The 21,419-nt window shown below is 42.3% G+C and overlaps 1 protein-coding gene across 3 annotated transcripts in view; it reads left to right on the top strand.

Moving 5' to 3' along the window:
- Positions 1–21,419, top strand: part of CADM3 (cell adhesion molecule 3) — a 617,404-nt gene that overhangs the window by 398,713 nt on the left and 197,272 nt on the right. For all 3 annotated transcript variants that reach the window (XM_068253277.1, XM_068253276.1, XM_068253274.1), the window contains 3 exons: positions 8,537–8,677; positions 15,612–15,764; positions 20,111–20,248. In XM_068253277.1, the coding sequence (XP_068109378.1) occupies positions 8,537–8,677; positions 15,612–15,764; positions 20,111–20,248 (432 nt within the window). The remainder of the gene's footprint in view (positions 1–8,536; positions 8,678–15,611; positions 15,765–20,110; positions 20,249–21,419) is intronic.

The following is a 21,419-nucleotide window of genomic DNA, read 5'->3' as shown; positions in this document are numbered from 1 at the left end:
GATTAAATCAGCAATCATCGCTAGAGTGTGCAAATAATTAAATGGAGGTGCTTACTGCGGTAATAACATTGATTCCTGGTTAGAATCAATCCTTCCTGTCTTCAGGACTCTCATATTGTCATGTGGCCTCACTCTAACATAACAATGCCGTTTATTTTTACAATTAGCCGAGGACTGAAAATCCCTTCTTGAATTCAGCAGGCATCGAAAGATCTCGCCATTAAATATCTCCTTATCTGCACAGGCACCAGGACCTTTCTAGGCCATGTAAAGTGGATTTTCAGTTAGAATTGAAATCCTCTATTTCCTTTCGACCCCTCTATGTACTAATATGCCCGACTCCTCCCTGCAGGTCCCAAACTTGATATAGTGCAAAAACTGTGATGACATGTTTTACCTGCAGCACCACCTGCTGGTGCAGTTTGTTATTGTGTTACAGTGTTACAGATGACGGTAGTTTTTACAGAGTAACCAAGCAGCTCAGACGCAGAGTGACCCAAACCACTAGGAATGTATAGGGGGATAAATGAGACTGAAAAGCCCTCCTACTATGGTAAGATTAATTTTCATAAATCAGTGATTCTCAACATTATTAACCTCTTAACTCAAACTGGATGTTTATATGGGTCCAGTTTGAGTCTCTTTAAAACAATCAGGACGTATATAGTCTTGCCCTGTCAGTCAGAACCAGGCTGATTTAAAAAAAATACATGTACAACAGGAATTAACCCCTTGTAAACCTGCCATCCCCTGTAGTTACCAAAATAAAACACTTGTGTAAAAAAGGCATTTAAAAAAAGCTATATAGTTTTGCAAATAAGGGTTTGTAATTAGCATAAAAGACACAAAACAAAGAAAATACACCTTTATTTCCAAATAGTGTATTGTCCCCATACATTGTACTAGGGACATACATTAAACATTGTAGTAACCAAGAAAAATGGGCAAATACAATGGGTGTGTTTTATTTACAATAGCATTGTTTATTATAAAACTGTGGGGCATGGAATTGGTGAAATAGTGTATCCAGAGCCTAATGACAGCTTATGGGGAAGTTCATACTTCCCATGTTGCGGTATGCTGCGCTGGAAGTGCCCAATTTAACGCTACTGCATACCTACGTTAGAGCGGCTCCTGCGGTGATCTGTGTTGGCCTAGAATTCATGTTAGTCTATGGTGATGCAGGCTTCTTTAAAGAAGTTGGCATTGTGGCGTGCATGCGCAGAAGTGTATTTTTACTATACGCCTTTGTGCACTTCCGCATACCCGAGGCAGGAAGTGACCCCAAGCACGCATCACTTCCTGTTTGACCGAATGCCAGACAGGGAACACCGTGTACTAACACTGTGTTTTCTGAAGGCCTCTTTTTGCCTGTGAGATACGGTGTGGCGAGCGTGACGCACCGCATCTCTGTCATTTTACTGTGTGAAACCAGCCTCAGGATTTCTTTATTTGCACTTAGTGAACGACAGTTGCTCAGTGTAATTGCCAGATTAGTGTGCAAGCAGGTGAGGGGGTGGCCTGCATCTTTATATAGATTCTTTCCAAGGAGTGCTTTTGTAAAACATCACAAACACTGGTTCGCACGACAGCCGGGGGCCCCAGCCTCTCTCACTTGCTGGGGCCCCCAAACCACCATGCGATACCCAGAGGGAAATGTGGGCGAGCCCTGGCTCTCTCACCTCTAGGGACTTCACCCCCATCACCTCCAAACTGAATGCAAACTGCAACACACACAATTGCTCACTACCAGTTCAGGCATTTTCCTATCTCTATCTGGCCAGCAGGCGCCAGTTAGCCAATCAGGTGCACATTCATACACCCTTCGCCTGCCATACCGATCTAGCAGGATCTGCATAAATTAGCATTCAGGTGGGAGGCTTGGTTGGACGTAATCGTTGATTACATCTTTTACAGGGACCGCCGCATGTAGGCATCTCCCACACAGTCCCCTCCCTAACCACTCACCTGTCAACCGCATCCTGGTAGCTGCAAAAACAGAAATTTAAAATCACAAACACTGGCTTTTGTAAAACATAAATGAAATACTTAGAATCCCCCATAAAGAGATGGACTATATAAAAACTTGTCAGTTCCTTCGATTTCTACTAACTACTCTAAGTGACAGCACCAAAGGAGAGAAGTAACTTATGGCTGTTTTTACTCTAGAAGTAGCATTCTTCTTATTTGTATGTATTTTAAATTTTACAATTTTTCGCGATATTGGTCCTTCAAAGGACAGACCAATAGGAAGGAATTGAGGTGGATTGCAATATGTAGGGTTTCCTCTGGCAAAGCTTTTTTTAAGAGATTTCAGTGGAGAATACCGAGATCATATTGCTGGTTGTACATATATATCCTCATCAGAACAGTTCTTTCTTTTTTGCAGCACCCACTTTACAGAAGCAAAGGATGTGACTCCTCTGGAATGTGCTGATCAGTCAGCAGACTCCCACCATTTGAATGGCTTTCTCTGTCTAGCTGTTTTTTATAGTTATTCTGACCCCTCTCTATTGTATAAAGGGCTATAAAAGACTTCAGAGCTTTTCAGGCACAGATATGGTCAATAATTGCCTGACTTGATATTTAACCACTATTGATGCTTTTTTGAAAACTGTACCTTTGGTGTGATAGAGATAGAGTGACATTATAGTGTTATGTGGCTTACTGGTGTTACTGGTGTGGTCACATTGACCATGTTGTAAAATATAGGAGTACAGAGTTTAAAGAACTGTAACCAAGGACTGAACTTCATCCCAATCAGTAGCTGATACCCCATGAGAAATCTTTAGCTTTACTTAAATAGACCCTCATGAGGGTCTGTATGGTTGATATTGTGGTGAAACCCCTCCACAAACCCCAGTGTGATGTCATGACCATGGTCCTGACAGTTTCCTGTCTGTGAGCCTTGTTGCATTGTGGGGAATAACAGCTGTTTGCAACTGCCAGGCAACCAGTATCTCCCACTGTGCATATGTATATCTATAAATAAAAACCTTTTAGATCATCACATTGTTAGGGGGTGTGGTTATAGATAATGGCAGTTGGTGCTGTCTGATAATTTTTCTTGTCTGCCAGTAGTAAAGATGATGACGTGCAGGCTGATTGTGGATCAAACAACATGAACAAATAACATGGCGAGTATCAATCATTTCTTGATCGCTCTTCTATTTTTTAGCTTCTCACATTGCAGTGTATTGATTTATCCCCCCTCTTTTTCACTAAAGTTGCTATTTAAGGAGGCCCCTGACTGTCACTGCAAACTTAAATTCAGAAAATGCAGCTGATCCATTAAAAATGTTCCATTCCTCACTTACGGCCCAAGTTTGCCATTTTATCTTTGTGAATTAATTGAATGCTTGTTTCCTGAATTATAGCCAAGTTCAATGCATTGTCACCATCCATGTGACATGAACCCCTTGTTCAGATCTGTCGGTTGCATCAGATATGACATCATGTCATAATAGCCTTGCTTCTATAACATGTCCAAATTCTGTCTGGTGTACAAATCATGCAGGGCAGAAGCTTGTGGACAGACACATCAGAAAAAGTCTGAACAGATCCGATGCTCAACATAGGATCCACCAATATGTCTGTTACTCCATTATTTATTCCATGAAACACAGCTATTCAGCAGTCATGTAAAGTAACTTGAGTAACTTTGTATCATAATAGTGAAAGTAGAGCTCGGAATGTTCCTTCCCAGATACTTACCTAAGAGGGAAGGATCTAGGTCCTATAGAACCTTCCCATTCCTCTCCTCATCCCCTTGTTCCCCCACGGGACGCTTTGGGAACTTAAGTGCTCCCTGAGACAGGCGGCTCTGTACTGCACACACGTGAGTGCGCGAGAAAGGGTGCTCATCATGCGTGCTCGGTATGGCGCGGCCCATCTTTGGGAGTCCGAATGCTCCTAAAGAGTTCCGAAGCCCACCCAAAGTGGAAGAGAGCAGACTCCGACTGATCAGTCAGAGACTGCTAACGGTGTAGCCAGTGCAGGAACGACGGAACGGGAGAGCAATGGAAAGGCTCTATAGGACCCAGAGCCTTCCCTCTCCTTAGGTAAGTATCTGTTTTATTTTTTTATTTTTTTGCTTCAGACTCCCTTTAAAAACCTCCTTAGCGGTAACCCCGAGTCAGGCTCGGACCATAAATCTGCAGCTCCGAGCAGTAACCCCGAGGCGCCGAGCTCGCTGATATAATACAGATGCTGTGACTCCTACTGTATTTTGCCTGGGGAAGCGGGATGTATGGCCCGTGAAACGCGTTGCATTGTTTTTTGGATTTCCGAATAAATTGTTGACTGTCTGAAACGCAGTCCTTGCCTGTGTCTGTTTGGAGGGGGTAAGACCACCGCTGCCTCCTCTGTTTAACCAGTTGGTTTTTTAAGTTCATTTAATTACCTTTTATTCTACGGCGCCTCTGTATCTTGTACACTAAAATCTGAAATAATCATAACGCCAGGGAGGTGAAAGCCTTACGTGTTATCAGCCGTTATTTGGACCCAGTTCCCCTGTTCCTGCATTATAATAAGTCAAATTATCAGCTTTGCTACTAAAAAAAAGAATTCACAGCAGCTATCCAATCTTTAACTGGCTTTAATTTTCCTTTGATTTCATCCGTGTATTAAGGTGCTTATAATATTTAAGGAGCTATATGTAAGCTTATGATGGGGAATGGGTACAAAATAGTTCAATATTGACAGGAAAGTTAATTTTGCATATTTCAGCAACTCATACCTCTGAGGCCCCTTTTACACTACCGCGCTGTCACCCTGCGTTATGCTGCCTCGCCCCATACCCGCCGCAAGGGCCATGCAAGTCTATGGAGAATTGCACACTTCAGGAGATGCAACAAGATGCGTCGGAGATATCCAAAACGCTGCATTTCTGACGCAAAGTCTGCAGTGCGTTGCTACATGATCCATGCCTGCTGACCGACGGAAATCCAAGTGAAGTACTTCCTGCCCAGCAGGAAGTATGTCACTGAGTGTGTGTGTGTGTGGGGGGGGGGGGGGGGGGAGGACGGTGGCACCATGCATATAAATATAAAGAGTCATATAAATACAGATTTCTGTTGTGCGGTGAATCGGCTGCAGGCTTAGGTGTAAAAGGCGCCTGAAATCACTGATCAACTTGATGTGCAGTGTTTACCAAAATGGAGCTGTCTGTATAGTTTTGTTTATCGTTTACTCAATTTGATTTTCTAAGGGCCGGTGCACATGGCTGGCTGCCGATGTCTCGTTTTGCTACAGAGCAGAAAAGCATTTGGCATCGGTTCCTATTGTCGTGTTTTGAGCCCCTGGGGGCATACGAAACCACGAACACAACTGATACTCTAAGCTGCAACGCAGCATCTGGGAAAATTCAGTTGACAGTGGTGCTTACACAATCATCGGCAATCGATGGTTAACACATTGCGATGAACGCTGCCAGAGCTGGCGCTTTCATATGGGCAAAGGGGGCAATTGCCCCAGGGCCCCCCACATCCATATGTGCCCCCAAGTTTCCCCCCTCCACCCCACTAAATTATGTGGCTGCATGCCAGAGTGTCCGCTTCCACCCTACTTAATTATGTGGCTGACAGCACATGTGACTATTATATGGTAGAGGGGTCAGGGGGGCCACTGGATTACCTTTGTCTTGGAGGCCCCATTGTAGCTAGTACCGACCCTGAACACCGCCATTCATCTCAATGCATAACTCCATTCCCAGAGTGGACATAGGCTGGCAGCCATGAGACTGAACCAGCACTTAGGCTTCAATCAAGCTTATTTTAACTACACATGTAGAAATACAATTTTTCGTATACACACGATGCCTTTTGCTCAGAATAAAGCAATCTTGGGAAATATACGTTGGTTTTACAATGAATAATATTCCGCGTTAAACAGAAATGAGGGATGTTTTTTTACGGCTGCACAGCTTCCACTTTGGTATACCTAAAAGCTTGTCATTTTAGGGTAAATACAAGCGTGATGTGTCGTTATGTAAGCACATAAAAATGTGTGTAATTCAGATTGGCCAATTAAGCTGCTATTCTCCTCACACAGAGCTCCGACTTGTGACTCTTTTACAGAGCACAACTCATCATTCCTCAGCTTAATTCCTTGCGTTTCACTCAGAATCATTCTGTTAGGCGGCTATTATTTCAGAAACAAGCCTACAGATTGATGCTTTTTAATAAGGGGTTTTCTTCCTGACATGTTGATGCCACATATTTACAGTAACGCTGATTTTTTTGGCTGAACCTCCAGAATATTTACTATACCCTTATTTGTCCCTATTCATCAATTTGCCAGCTTTATCTGAAGGAAATCTTGAATAGGCGGGGCTGCATTCCGTGGAGCTGTTTTTTAATGTAAATCAATGTCTTTTCAAATGGAAAAAAATCCTATCCTCACACATTATTACCACATACAGATCCTTCTTTATGAGATTCACTGATCACGACCAGTGCAATTAAAGGTGGAACAGTTGTCCAGAGTGACCAATCAAAATCCTTGTTCCAGCTATTTGCTGAAAGTGGGCAGCTGCTCCACCATTGCTCTAGTCTCCTTTCCACGGAACCAAAACTCTACTGCCATGACACTAACTTTAAGAGAATCTGTCATAACAGAAATGTAGGTTTTGTCATGGCATAATTTTGGCATTTGAAAAGTTAGACCTTGTTCATGCTATGGGGTTTATTCACAAAATGTGCCTCTGGAAATTGTTTCCAATTAAATTAATTTCAGTATTACTTTTTCACCTTTGTTATACTACATTTTTACCTTTTTGGGTGCATAAAAAAGACCTAAACTCAGAACTTCTTCTTTGCTCTAATATTTTTTAGAAGACATTTCCACAGCTTATAGAGCTCCTCAGAGATGCTGCAGTGTGGTTACTTCCTGGTTTAAAGAAAGGGTTAACCTCCTGTGTTTACATGCTAGCTCACAACTCGCCAGACTCAGCAGACAGCTGGAAGATCAAATTACACTGGCTCATTACTTGCTGAGAAGGTAGAATTAGACAGGCTATAAACACACACAGAGTGGATTTCTCTTTGATTTCCATCTCTCCTGTGCCAGAGTTCAGATCTGCTTTAAACAGTTTTAAATACAAAAAAAAATATCTGTGAAATAAATTAGGACAGACAGTACATGAGAAACCTATTGTAAATAATCCCCTATGTGTGTTTTGCAATAACACAATGTATAACGTGAATGTGCTGCCCGTAAAGCTTAATGGACACGTGTGTTATAGATTGTTGGATGCTGTGAGATTGAGCCATGTTGAACTGCTATTCAGCTGCCTGTATAAACGAATACATACCAAGGAGTAACATCCAGGCAATACTCTTGTAATTACCCCCGGTTATCCTCCCAGTTACTTATAGAGTACAGGCAAAATGGCTGCCATGGAAATTTGGGTGCAGGAAATAGCCGCTAGTAGAATATCAATAAAATGATCGATATTCTAGTATTGGGCACTGGTAATTCTAATATTTTACTACAGTTAACCTAATTCTCACATGAGCCCTCCCTCTACCGTAGCCTAGCCCTAACCAACCCTTTCACCCATGCCTAACCCTAATTAAACCCCTCCATTATTACCTAACCATAACCAACCCCTCCCCCACCAATGCCTAACCTACCCCCCCACCGATGCCTAAGCCCAACCTACCCCGCACTGATGCCTAGCCTTACTAACCCCCCACCCATGCCTAGCCCTAATTAAACCCCTCCATTATTACCCATAACCAACCCCTCCCCCACCAATGCCTAACTAACCCCCCTCCCCCACCGATGCCTAAGCCCAACCTACCACGCACTGATGCCTAGCCTTACTAACCCCCCACCCATGCCTAACCCTAATTAAACCCCTCCATTATTACCTAACCATAACCAACCCCTCCCCCACCAATGCCTAACCTACCCCCCCCCCCCCCACCGATGCCTAAGCCCAACCTACCCCGCACTGATGCCTAGCCTTACTAACCCCCCACCCATGCCTAACCCTAATTGAACCCCTCCACCAGTTTACCTTATTTTCACTACAGTTTCTCTTAAACATTCACAAATAGAATTGATATATAATGGTATTTTTTTTAATGCCAGTGTATTTAGGCCAGAAACTCTGCATCAATCTTCCAGTTTTTGAAAAAGCTGAACCTATCACATTTTTTTGTGCACTCAATACCGGTTAGGTTTGTTGGGTCTTAGACAAGTGTCCTGTTTGTTTCAGAATGATGGAGCTTGCGCTGCAGGCGTGTCATTGGCTATAGGCATGGAATGGAGGTTCCGTGGCAGCATGCTTGAGCTCGAATAATTTCTTAATAATCCTCTGATAAGATCAAGCTGGCCTGACACGGAAACAAATAGAACTCAGCACATATCAGCCTTCAACCTAGCAGGACAAAATATACAGTATTTCTCCCGCTTTCATTTGTAAGGCGTTAGCGGAATGCAAGCTAGCCTCTACTGCCTGCACTGTATCTATAATTCTCTGGTTATATGTCGCAAGATTGCTTACACAACTGTTTTGGTTTCTTTACAGCCAGCCAACCGGTCACAACAGACGTTCTGGTTGCCACAGGAGGCAAAATGACGTTAACCTGCAAAGTGGATGAGCATGAAGAATCATCACTTCAGTGGTCCAACCCAGCTCAGCAGACCTTGTACTTTGGAGAGAAGAGAGGTAAGCCATGGATTTATGTATATAGAGGGTGAAGAAGCGCCCAAAATCACAAAAAACTAGATTAAAAACACATAAAATAGAAATGGTAGAGGTGGCTTAGGTCTTAATGAGGCTCCCTTTGCTGAATCTGTCATTTAGTTTGGCACTGTTATTGGCCTGAGGAAGCGGACTCTGACCCGTGAACGCGTTGCCTGTGCTACTAATAAAAACCTTTGTTATATACAAACATTTTTTCGTCACTGAGGTAAGCTACCTCAAATTTATTTCCCGTTTTTAAACTGCTTTTAGATGCTTTTATTACACCAGGGCGCCTCTTATGCCCTTATTGTGTTAGGTCTTAATGACAACAAGATTATGGTGAAAGATACATTTTATTTGCATGGGCAATGCATTTCATGTGTGCTCGCCCAGTGGAAAGCGCATGTGCAGTTAGGTGTATGCAATTTTCGAATATGTTTTTTTAGGAAAAATACCCAAAGATGTAACTGGATTACACAAGTAGAAAGGGTCAGAAATAAGGAATCATTTTTTGTATATCCTGTTCTAGTCAAAACCTCAAAGTTCAGCATTTTGTAGCCATCAACTTATTGACATATTTTTCAAGGCATTATGTCACCACAGGGCCTGGTCCCTTACTTCACCCGAGAGCTGGAAATGGCTGCTACACACTACAGATCACAGATCGTAACACTTCTTCTTTGGGCAATATGATGGCGTAGTGGTTAGTGTTCTCGCCTTGCAGCGCTGGGTCCCCGGTTTGAATCCTAGGCAGGGCCCTATCTGCATGTTCTCCCCATGTCTGTGTGGGTTTCCTCCTAAAGACATACAGATAAGTTTAATTAGCTTCTATCTAAATTGGCCCTAAACTACGATACATACACTACACAATATAGACCTATTAAAGAGAAGGAGAGAGAGGAGAAGAGGCCGGCACTGCAGTCAAAAATTTATTCCATGGTGTCAAAAAAAAAAAATTCATGCAGAGGTAATACATGTAATCATTACAATCGTGTGTCATACCAATCTGAAGGCTGTGTGGGTGGCGGTGGGTGCTGGGCACTGGTTGCCTGACGGCCGTTTCGCGCTGAAATGCGCTTCCACGGAGGCTATATGTAGCCTCCGTGGAAGCGCATTTCAGCGCGAAACGGCCGTCAGGCAACCAGTGCCCAGCACCCACCGCCACCCACACAGCCTTCAGATTGGTATGACACACGATTGTAATGATTACATGTATTACCTCTGCATGAATTTTTTTTTTTGACACCATGGAATACATTTTTGACTGCAGTGCCGGCCTCTTCTCCTCTCTCTCCTTCTCTTTAACAGTATGTGGCTTATCTTTTGACCAGAGCACGCAGCCATAGCCAGTGGTGTGACAGGCAACGTGGGGTCTACCAGCTCCTTGCTTAGGAACCAAATTCTGCTGCAGTGCCAACCTAAACAACCTCCCCATCTACAATATAGACCTATGACTATGTTAGGGATCAGATTGTGAGTCCCTCTGAGTAGGGACACTCGTTCAGATTTTGCCGAAATGCAATTTCCGCATTTCCGATTGGAAATTGCATTTCTGCATCGGAATTCAGAAATCGGTAATAAAAGTGCGGTAGGCGGATTTTCATTAAAATTTCCGCCGAATTTAATATTGATTTTCTGAAAAAGTATAATGTCTTTTTGAAAGATTTTTTTTCCTCTTGTTCCCACTCATCTGCTTAACAAACCCTGAAAATGTGGCGTTTCTAGCACCTACGGAGGCTTTGCTAATAACTGCTAAATTCGGCTGACATTAACTGTAATGTAAAATGCAGAAAATCCGCATTACCGATATGCGGTATCCCACCGACTTTATAGCAAGAGTATTTATAGCGGGATTAATAGCAAAGCCCCCATAGGTGCTAGAAACACCAAATTTCCAGGGTATGTTAAGCAGAAGAGTGGGAACAAGAGGAAAAAAAATCTTTCAAAAATACCTAGTACTTTTTGAGAAAATCAATGTTAACTTCTGTGGAAATGTAAAATGCAGAAATCCGCATTCCCGATATGCGGTATGCCGCCGACTTTAACGGTTAAAGTAAAGCCCCCGTAGGTGGCAGAAACACCACATTTTCAGGGTATGTTGAGCAGAAAAGTGAGAACAAGAAAAAAAAAAATCTTTCAAAAGAGCCTGTACTTTTTGAGAAAATCTATGTTAAAATCGGCAGAGATGTTGTGAAAATCCGCATTGGAATCGGTAGCGGAAAGCGGTAGCGGTAATTGGCAATGGCGGAAAGCCGATCTTCTGCGGAAGCTGAAATTGGCAATTCTGACCATCCCTACCTCTGAGTTAAGTGACAAAACATACGCTGTGCATCGCTGCGGAAAATGTTGGTGCTATATAAATAATAATTGTATTTACAGTATATCAGTGGATACATCACTTGCATTAATACTATAGATATACATACAGGAAAATATGTTCTGCCTTTTTTTTTTCTTCAAAAACTGTTTCTAGATATAGAATATTGTGCATGGAACTTTGAAGTGTGAGTCACCCCTGTGCTCAATGTGGAACAGAACCCAGCTTGAGATTTCAATGTTAAATATGACTACTGAATTGCTGTGCAACTTTTTATCACAGCTATACTTCTCCATAGAAGATCTGTTATACCATACATACCTTTACATAATGAGAAGCTTTCTGATCAGATTGCATAGTAAATAGCTGAAGCGTGCTCATTCATTAAACAGAAAAAAGGTAGAAGAGTGTAAAGAGGGTCCCTGGAGATCCTGGATGAGTTTGTGTGAAGTCACCGGTGGCATCATTTATCCTGGTCTTGTGTATCCTGCTAAAGGGAGAAACCAGCAGTGAAGCCTGTTCAGGAGACAAAAGCATAGCCATGATGAGCACAGCACAGTCAGCTATAGAAGCCAGAAGTCCTTTCTTAGCTGATCTAACTTCAGAAAACGAAATCTAAGTAGGTAGCTGCTGTGCACAAACACCAGCATCCCTGGGGAATTACAGTTTATATATATATACAGTATATATATCAGTGGCGTAGCTAGGGTATTTGACACCCTGTGCGGATAATTTACCGACACCCCCCTCCCCCATAAAAAAAGCAAAGCGCGACGTGACACAAAATGGGTGTGGTCATGACATCACATGGGCGGAGCTAACTATAATTTAACTGTGTAAGTAAGGCAGTGGGTTAATATAGGTAGCCAGAATAGTTGCCCCCAGTACAGGTTAGATTAGGTAGGGGCCCCCAGTATAGGTTTGATTAGGTAGCTGCTCCCCAGTATAGGTTAGATAGGTAGCTGCTCCCCAGCATAGGCTAGATAGGTAGCTGCCCCCCAGTATAGGTTAGATTAGGTAGGTGCCCCCAGTATAGGTTAGATTAGGTAGCTGCCCCCCAGTATAGGTTAGATAGGTAGCTGCCCCCCAGTATAGGTTAGATAGGTAGCTGCCCCCCAGTATAGGTTAGATAGGTAGCTGCCCCCCAGTATAGGTTCCTGCTAAACAGGAAGTAAAGTGTGTATACACAGTTATGCAGAGGAGAAGACCAGCGGCAAGTGAGCGGCGATTGGAACCAGGGAGTTACTGACTATTTACAGCGCTTCCCTGCACTAATTTTGCAGTCGGAGGGGGGAGCACGGAGGGCGGCCCGGGGAGAGGAAGGGAGGGAGAGGTCAGGCTGCCCTCCCTGCGGCTCCCCCCCCATTACAGCACCCCCCCCCCCCTCAGGGTGGCCGAAGTCACCCCACCTGGTGCGGGTCGCATTCCCCGCCCCCCCTCACGACGCTAGTGATATATAGATCAGTATGAAATAGTTTAATAGGGCGCCACACCATGTTGGCATAAAGCAATGTGGACAAAAAGCATCAGCCCCTCTTGTTCCAGCATCTGAGTATCACTAGTTTTGGGAAAGAGGTAGATAATTCAGTCAGTGGCGTACCTAGAGATTATGGGGCCCCATAGCAAACTTTAATGGGGCCGTCTAATGTAGACACTCTTTAGCTATGCCACTTGCCCCTACCCTATGGACATGAGTTAATTGGCAATTTACATTCTCATGCAATCAACACTGCATGTGCTCCATGGGCACTGAGACGGTGGAGGAACCCAAGAAAGTTAATAGTGAATACATCAAGAACAATCTGGGCCCCCTATGCTCCAGGACCCCATAGCAGCTGCTATGGCTATTGCTACCTTCCTGCATTCAGTGCATGTTACAGTGGGAAAGGGGTATTTTTCATCTATCATTACTTGTCCTGCAGATGTATTATCGGAGATTGCAGGATGAACTAGAGGTCCAACCTGCTTACATTTTGCAGTGTTGCACCATAACCCCCCAAATAACATAACTAGGCAACATAAATCCATAATAAATGATGAACTGTGATGCAAAAATGTGGTCCAAAAATAATTAGGCACCAAAACACCATCTCGCAATTAGACAGCATGGTACCCAAATAGGCATCCTCATTTGGATTCCACAGAATTGAAATTTCCAAATTTCCGATTGGAATTTGGAAAACAGAAATCAGAATTTTGTGGAAATCCGATTTATTTCAACTTAGTAATTTTAGTCTAATCACAGAACTCTGAAGCATTGGACCAATCAGAGAATGCAGAACTTTTCTGGAAAATTTTAATTGAAGTGCAATCACAAGACTGATTTCCATTTTTTCAGATTTCCATTTTACTGATTTCTGTTTTTATTTTTTATTTTTTCATTTTTGCATTCTCTGATGCAAAAAAAAAAATGACTATTGAAACACTCCTCAAAAATTGAAAATCTGAAAAATGGAAAATTAGAAAAATGTAAATTCGGAAAACGGAAAATTTGAAATCAGAAAAACGAGAAATCTGAATTTCCGTGGAATCAGAAGTCGGCATTTCCGACCATCCCTACCCCCAAATAACAAGTTAATCAGTATGAGGACCAGGAACTGGGACTGTACTGCAAAAACAAAACCTAACGTTACTCATGTTCTATAGTACAAATCCATATGATTACTGAATAGTAGTTGATCCAGATTGACAATGGAAAGGTTTTATGAGTAATCAACAAAGTTTTCTTATTTTTTATGAGGTATTTTAAGGCAACCTTATCTCTTATAATCACACATTTGTTGCATACATTTATTATTGCAAAATTAAAGCAATGCACTTTACATTTATAAGTCAGCATAATATAAAACGCTAAATGTATTACAGCCAAGCCTCCGTTTTCCACGTACTGCAATAAGGAAGTAATACTGTAGGAAGCCTTAGACCTCTTTCACACATTGCGTCGCATCGCGGTTACCTCCCCCGCCACTCCTCCACCACTTCCCTGTCGAGTGGCCTTTACGGTAATATAAATGAGACTGGCCTCCGTACCCACAGTACGACGCAATGCGATGGAAGTGCTTTGGCGACACAGAGGTGACTCAGACGCTGCAGTACGTTGCCAAGTGGTACCACTCGGTGCACCATTGCATTAGCGTCAACGGCTCGGCAACAATCTTTATCGGTTGTTGTGGTAGTAGTGAGGCAATTCGGTATCATACTTCTGCCCAAATTCTCTTTCTTGTAAACCATTGTGGCAGAAATGTGTACACCTTATTACATAAAAAAATAAGTGATGTATGTCTTATTTACCTAATGTGTTTGGAATGATGAAGAAATCATTATCTGTGCTCCCATCTTAGCGTTACGTTGATCCCTTCCCATCAGGAAGCGGGCCAAACAATTTCCAAGCATGCTCACTACAGGCTGTACGCAGACATAGCCTCTAGTAGAGGGAAGTGGATCATACATCATGATTTCCCACAATCCTCTGGACACCGGGCACGGAGGAAAGGCAAAGGCCCTTTCCTTGAGCATCCGGAGCAATAACCGGACAGGATGTAAATATGCGACACAGGTGTACTTTATAAAGAAAACATGCTGCAACATTAATACAACTATTCATTTTATACTATTGATTTTACACATCGGATGTAGCTTTTGTTTATGAAAAATCTTGAGGTAAATGCCTTTCTGAATTGACATAAAAAAATGCTTTCACTTTCGGTAAAATACCTCCAGTGATGAAGTAATACCCACCTTAAAATGCATTCTTTGTGAACAACTGACTCCAATATTTTAGTGGTATAACAAAAGAATGTGTGTATCCACTCACAATGATAGCATGAAGGCTTGTGGGGAAATCTAAAATATACTGGAGAGAGAACATATTCGAACCACATAGCGATGACTTGAGCTGAATCACCACAGTCAGTTTCTGTTTCAATGGCTGTCTTGCTATTTTGACTGTCTGGATGCATGTAATAAAATGAAGAGCAATTAAGCCATATTACCTAGGGGTATCATTGCTAGGCTTACTCTCCTCGGCTGGTAAAGAACCATTGGTCACAACAAGACTAAAATTTACAATGCAAATATTCAAAATGGCCTCTACATATACACCATGTTGATGCAATAACACATGCATTCTATTAATCCTAAAGAGTAACTTGTCCATTAATACCACCTCTGTCTTGTTCTAAAGCACAGGTGTCAACCTCAAGGCCCATTGGCCAGATCCAACCTGCCTGGCTATTTTGTGTGGCCCGCAAGAGTTTCAAATGGGCATGATTGTCTCTCATATTGACTGTGCTTATTTATAGTGCACATTGGCATAATCTACATTTCCCACAATGCACATTGATTTCCTAATCTGCAAAATGATGTCACACTGTTCGAATTTTGTGTTTCTACTTCAGTGTTTTCCATTAACATCATCCACACTGTTAGCGGGTTGCTATGCTACAGCACAAGACATAAAACCAGCCATTGACTCACTGACCAGAGGAAAACTGCATCAGACATGTACCAGAACAATTTAGTCCGCAACTTAAACTGTGTTTTAGATTTTGTCTTTGAATACGTATATCTGAAAATGTTATTTCTTTTCTCTTTCCGCAGCTCTCCGAGATAACAGAATCCAACTGGTTAAGTCAACGCCCTTTGAGCTATCCATCAGTATTAGTAATGTCGTGCTGTCTGATGAGGGCGAGTACACCTGCTCAATTTTCACCATGCCCGTCCGGACAGCCAAAGCCATGGTGACGGTTCTGGGTAAGTCTTTCTTTATTTAATTTCCGTATCCAATGTGTGACAAATGGAGCACCACATCTTCAATGAATAGTATTTGGCGCCATAATGAGGGTTCTTCCTAGCCAAAGTTCTCAGCACCATGTGAAAATTCCATCTCAGACACAGGGTCACTGTCCTTGATCCATCCCATGTCTGCACCTTTATGCAACTGGCATTTGGGAAATATGGTCTGGTTGGTGGTGAGCAAAATCCTCCCCAAACACTGCTTCTAGTGTAGTACATACAATTTTGAGTTAGGTGGCAAAGTAAAACAGGACATCTCTGTTAATGGCATAAAACACTCTGCCACAAAGTTGCCTCTCCCTATAGGTGTAGTATATTATTCATTATCCTCAGGATGTCCCCCTTGCCTCTTGTATATATGTTATTACTCCACATTTATGCAAGACATGTATGGAGACAAAAAGAGAAAGGGGACTCCCTCAGTGTTAAGTAAAAAGGCAATAGTGCTGTAACATAGCAGCACCCCTGATGACGGCAGAGCTGAAACCGGTCGGGCTGAGGGCAGGCATTACTGTCTGGTTATATGGATGACTTGTATTATAGCACCACTGACGTGGGAAACGCTGTTCAACAGTGGGTCCTAAATGGTTTAGGACCCACAAAAGTGAGTGTACTTTACTGTACTTTTTATTAAAACTTATATTACAGCACAATTGCTTTTTTACTTAACACTGTGGGAGTCCCCTTTCTTTTTTTGTCGCCATACATGTCTTGCATAACTGTGGAGTAATAACATCTATAGGAGAGGCAAGGGGGACATACTGAGGACAGTGAAAGGATATAGTACATCTATTGGGAGAGGCACCAGCTCGACAGAGTGTTTTATGGTGTGAAGGGAGCTTGGGTCTACCTGCACGTTGCTGTGGTGTCTTATTATTCCAATAGAGGGCGTCTGCACTCCTATTCACCTTATCTGAGATCTCTGTTCATGGCGCCAGTGCTCAGGGCATATTCTGGCCATTCTGGTACTCAGCGCTCACCTCTTGCCCTTTATACAGAACAATGTATTGGGATGATCTAGTTGCTGTTTGTGATTTGTGAAAAACTAGCCTTGCACATTACCAAATTGCCCCCAGTTTCCAAAACAGAATTTAGGAGAATATTTATTATTCAATTCATTTATAATTATACTCAAAATTCTTATTACACAACTGTATATATAGTTACAGATGTGCTTAGAGGACATCTCACAAGTGCCTCCTCACAAATGTGAAGTAAAGAAAAAGATCTGCACTCAAGTGATATGGTGACTTCAAGATTTCTTCAGTAAATCATTCAATGTACATAAATGCCAAATATCTTAAATGGGCACTATGGCAAAAACATTGTAAAATGTAAAATATGTGCAAACATAAATATATCCCTGAGAATCCCCTATAAAGAGACGGACTGGTCCAAAACCTGTCACTTCTGTCAGATTTCTACAACCTACTGGAAGTGATAGCAACATAGGAGAAAATGAATGTATGGCTCATTTTACTCTGAAAAATATGTACTTCTTATTTGTATATGTTTGCACATATTTAAAATTTTACAGTTTTTCGCTGTAGTGCCCCTTTAACATGTTTCACATCATAAAATAATGCTTACTTATACTCTGAGTATGAAATGCGTTAGAACTTTAAAATGCGTTAGGGCTATTTGCTACTTTATGTGCATTGGATGATTTACCAAATAAATCTCGAAGTCAGCATATCCCTTGAGTGCAGATCTTTGAATTGCTGAGGCCAGCAGCCTTTGATGAACATACCCTGAGGGAAAGCTTTATGTTCTGGGAGTCTGGGTGAGCTGAGCTTTTGTCTTCTTTGATAATCTTCATAAATGTGGCCAGCACACTTCTTAACCAACGACAAAGTGGCAAAGTCACAGTTTGCACCCACAATCCATGATCACTGTTGCTATTTTTTGCGGCTGCTGATGTTCTTGGGACATCGTAACAGACTCCAGGGCGCTACCATAGAGGCAAAGGAGGCAGCTGCCGCAGGGCCCCAGAGCTTGTAGGGGCCCCCAGTGGCTACAAGAGGAAAACAATTTTTTTCAAATCGGCTTTATAGTTTTTGAGAAAATTGATTTTAAAGTTTCAAAGGAAAAAAAATACACATTTAAAAACCTGCCGACTTTAATGGGTAATAGCAAATCCACCTTAAATACTAGAAACCCTAAATTTGCTGGATATGTTAAGGAGATCATTAGGAATAAGAGGAAAAAACAATTTTTCAAAAAGACCTTATAGTTTTTGAGAAAATCGATTTTAAACTTTCAAAGGAAAAAAGTATACTTTTAAATGCGGTAAATGTCACTTTTAGTAGCAAACCTAGCGGTAGTGTAATTTTCCATGCATCAAACGAAAGCGCAATAAATTTCCTGACGGGGTTTCCAGGGGATCTATACGCAGCCGCAGCGCTTTGGCCAGGGATCGCTATACAGCCGCAATATGGCTGTATGAAGATCCCTGGCATTTTTTCCCCCCAAAAATTTTATGTTTAGAGTGTGGGGATTTTTTTTTTTTTTTCAAATTATGTGGGGTCCCCCCTCCTGAAACTTTTTAACCCCTTGTCCCCATGCAGGCTGGGATAGCCAGAATGTGGAGCTCCGACCGATTGGGACTTCACACCCTGACTATACCAGCTGCAAAAAAGGTCCCTTAATGCCGATTTTTGTTCCGGGGTACACGTTGGGGGGGAGGGGGGGGGGCAGGTTTATTTTGCCCTGGGGCCCCATTGTTGCTTAAACGGGCCCTGACAGACTTCACTGAACATCGACTAGGAGCTGTGCTCATCATCTCATCACCATCTGTGGGTGCTCCTCCCTGTTCAGACATGGAAGAGATTTCCTTGGATTCCCGTCCAGTTCCATTGGTTACTACACATCCCATAATGTAGAGATGCCAGGCGTGGAGAGAGTAATGCAATTGGACGCAGTGATTCCGGTTACATTGTGTAGGGATGTCTTTTTGTCCTTGATGAATAAACTGAAGAAGATTGGGGAAAAAAACAGCAAAGAAAACAAAAAGCTGTTTTTACGGCTGGTGATGTTGCCCTGGAAACAAATTCACATTTGTTGCTTTGGGAAACTACTATAAAGTTGCATCGTTACTAAGAAAAAATGCTACAAAGATCCTGTCTCTAGTAATTAACTTCATACAGGTTTGCTTTTGTTGATATTGTTCTATCAATGCAGAGGTGTTGAAACACTCAACAAAGAACACACCTAATATTGATTCTAAACTGATACACTAGCACACCATGCCATTTTTATGGTTAGGTCTCTTTAGTTTTGATATTCAGGGGGCGATAATTTGATTATTACATGACAGGCCTGATGAAAGTGGGATGCAAACGCACTGTAACTGTCACATGTAGCAGGGGCAAACCCAGGATTTTCAAATGGGGGATTCCTGAAAGGGGTCCCTCAGCCACGCACAATACAATATAAATAATATGGTAGGACATCATGCTAGGTACAATTATTTCCTAAATGTCCTATCTGCTCCCGATTGACAACAGGATAGATCAGGAGCAGTTTGGATACAAATAATAATGAGGACAGCCGACATTGCTAAGGAAGGGGGAAGTGAAGCATTCACACAGCAGGGCACAGGGCTGTGCTAATACCTGGCTGAGTTTCCCAGAGCTGCTCCATGCTCTGTATACACACTGCTGCTCAATGCTCTGATCACACGCTGTTGCTACATCCTAAGTCAACTGTAGCAGGGAAAGAAAGGGGGTGGTGCTGGGAGCTTCAGGATGCCTGCAGGTATTCTGGTGTCTTAACTTATGCCTGTCTCCAGACACTGCACCGGCACTGGTCTGAGGGCGGATTCTGGGCAGCTGTAATCCTCCCCCCCCCCCCTGCGTTTGCCTATGTGTAGGGATCTGAACTCAAACCCTACAGTGACAGATCTTTCCATGAGCTCATATAGAAGTGTCCCTTGGCTACAGCCTAACCACAGGTCCAGTTGGTGAGGAAGGGGACAATGCATTTTTTGTGCAGTTACTGAAACCCTAAATAAGTTTAAACTTGCTGTATTTGAATAATAACAGGGGTCAGTCACTGTGATTCTGTTCATTCTGTTGTCCCCCCATGAATCAGCAGAACAATAAACTGAGATCAGTCATTGGGATTCACTGTTGTGAGCAAGGTATAGGCAGTTAACAATCACCACTAGGGATCTTGGGAAATGTAGTACAGTATCCAGCACGTGGTAGACAGAGCAAACATTTCCAATGTACCAAGCATTCCAGACTGTCAATGACGATCTCTTTGTTTATAGGATCCCTGCTAATATCTTTCTCTGTTTGTAGGAGTCCCCCAGGAACCAAAAATAACTGGCTATGAAAGGCCATTCAATGAAAATGAAAACGCTGTGCTCAGGTGCACAACCAGTGGCAGCAAACCGGCAGCCAACATTAAATGGTACAAAGGAGCCGAGGAGCTGGAAGGTAAGCAGAAATTCAAGCTCAAATTGTCACGACTGCATTATAGAACTGCTTGTATCAGGAAGACATACATGTGCAGACAGAATAGACATGTTAGTGCAGTTCTGAATGGATCCTATGTTTAATATAGACAGACAGGCAAATAACATTTATATTGCGCTTTTCTCCTGGTGGAGTCAAAGCGCCAGAGCTGCAGTCGCTAGGGCGCACTAAGGACACAGAAACAGTGTTAGGGAATCCAGCTCAAGGACTGCTTGCTGAATAAGAACTGTTTTACTGACCAGGAAGAGCCAAGCGTTAAATCCTGGCCCCCTGTGCTAAAGGCAGAGCCCTTAACCAGTACATTACCCAGCCACCAATAGGATCTGTTGATGTGTCTGTCGTGCGCCGTACAGTGAATAAGAATATTTTTAGCTTCTAACGTGAACCTAAGTGTGCAGCACGGTACATTTCAACTATGCTACCCATAATTCCTTTCACTCAGCAATCCCTTGGATGTGGCTGTGTTAATGAGCAATGAGTCATGTAATGAGGACCACTGCAGACAGAAATTATTTTTATTTATTTATATAATTTAAGCATAACCAGTGACTAGATTGCAACACTAAAAAGCTTAAACATAATAAAAAAAATCCTTCATGCTGTCATTTAATTTTTTGATGCTGCTCAATTCATTTCGTTCATGGGGGTCTTAATGGTATCTTAACCACTTGAGGACCTAGGGCTTTCTACCCCTTAAGGACCGGCCACTTTTTTTCCATTCAGACCACTGCAGCTTTCACGGTTTATTGCTCGCTCATACAACCCACCACCTAAATGAATTTTGGCTCCTTTTCTTGTCACTAATAAAGCTTTCTTTTGGTGCTATTTGATTGCTCCTGCGATTTTTACTTTTTATTATATTCATCAAAAAAGACATTTTTTTTAACTTTCTGTGCTGACATTTTTCAAATAAAGTAAAATTTCTGTATACATGCAGCGCGAAAACAAACATGTTTTTGATAAAAAAAAACCCATTCAGTGTATATTTATTGGTTTGGGTAAAAGTTATAGCGTTTACAAACTATGGTGCAAAAAGTGAATTTTCCCATTTTCAAGCATCTATGATTTTTTTGACCACCTGACATGTTTCATGAGGGGCTAGAATTCCAGGATAGTATAAATACCCCCCAAA

Source organism: Hyperolius riggenbachi, chromosome 9 (assembly GCF_040937935.1).
Source record: "Hyperolius riggenbachi isolate aHypRig1 chromosome 9, aHypRig1.pri, whole genome shotgun sequence".
NCBI lineage: Eukaryota > Metazoa > Chordata > Amphibia > Anura > Hyperoliidae > Hyperolius > Hyperolius riggenbachi.
Note: the sequence above shows the minus strand (reverse complement) of the source record. Positions and strands in the feature narration are given on the sequence as shown.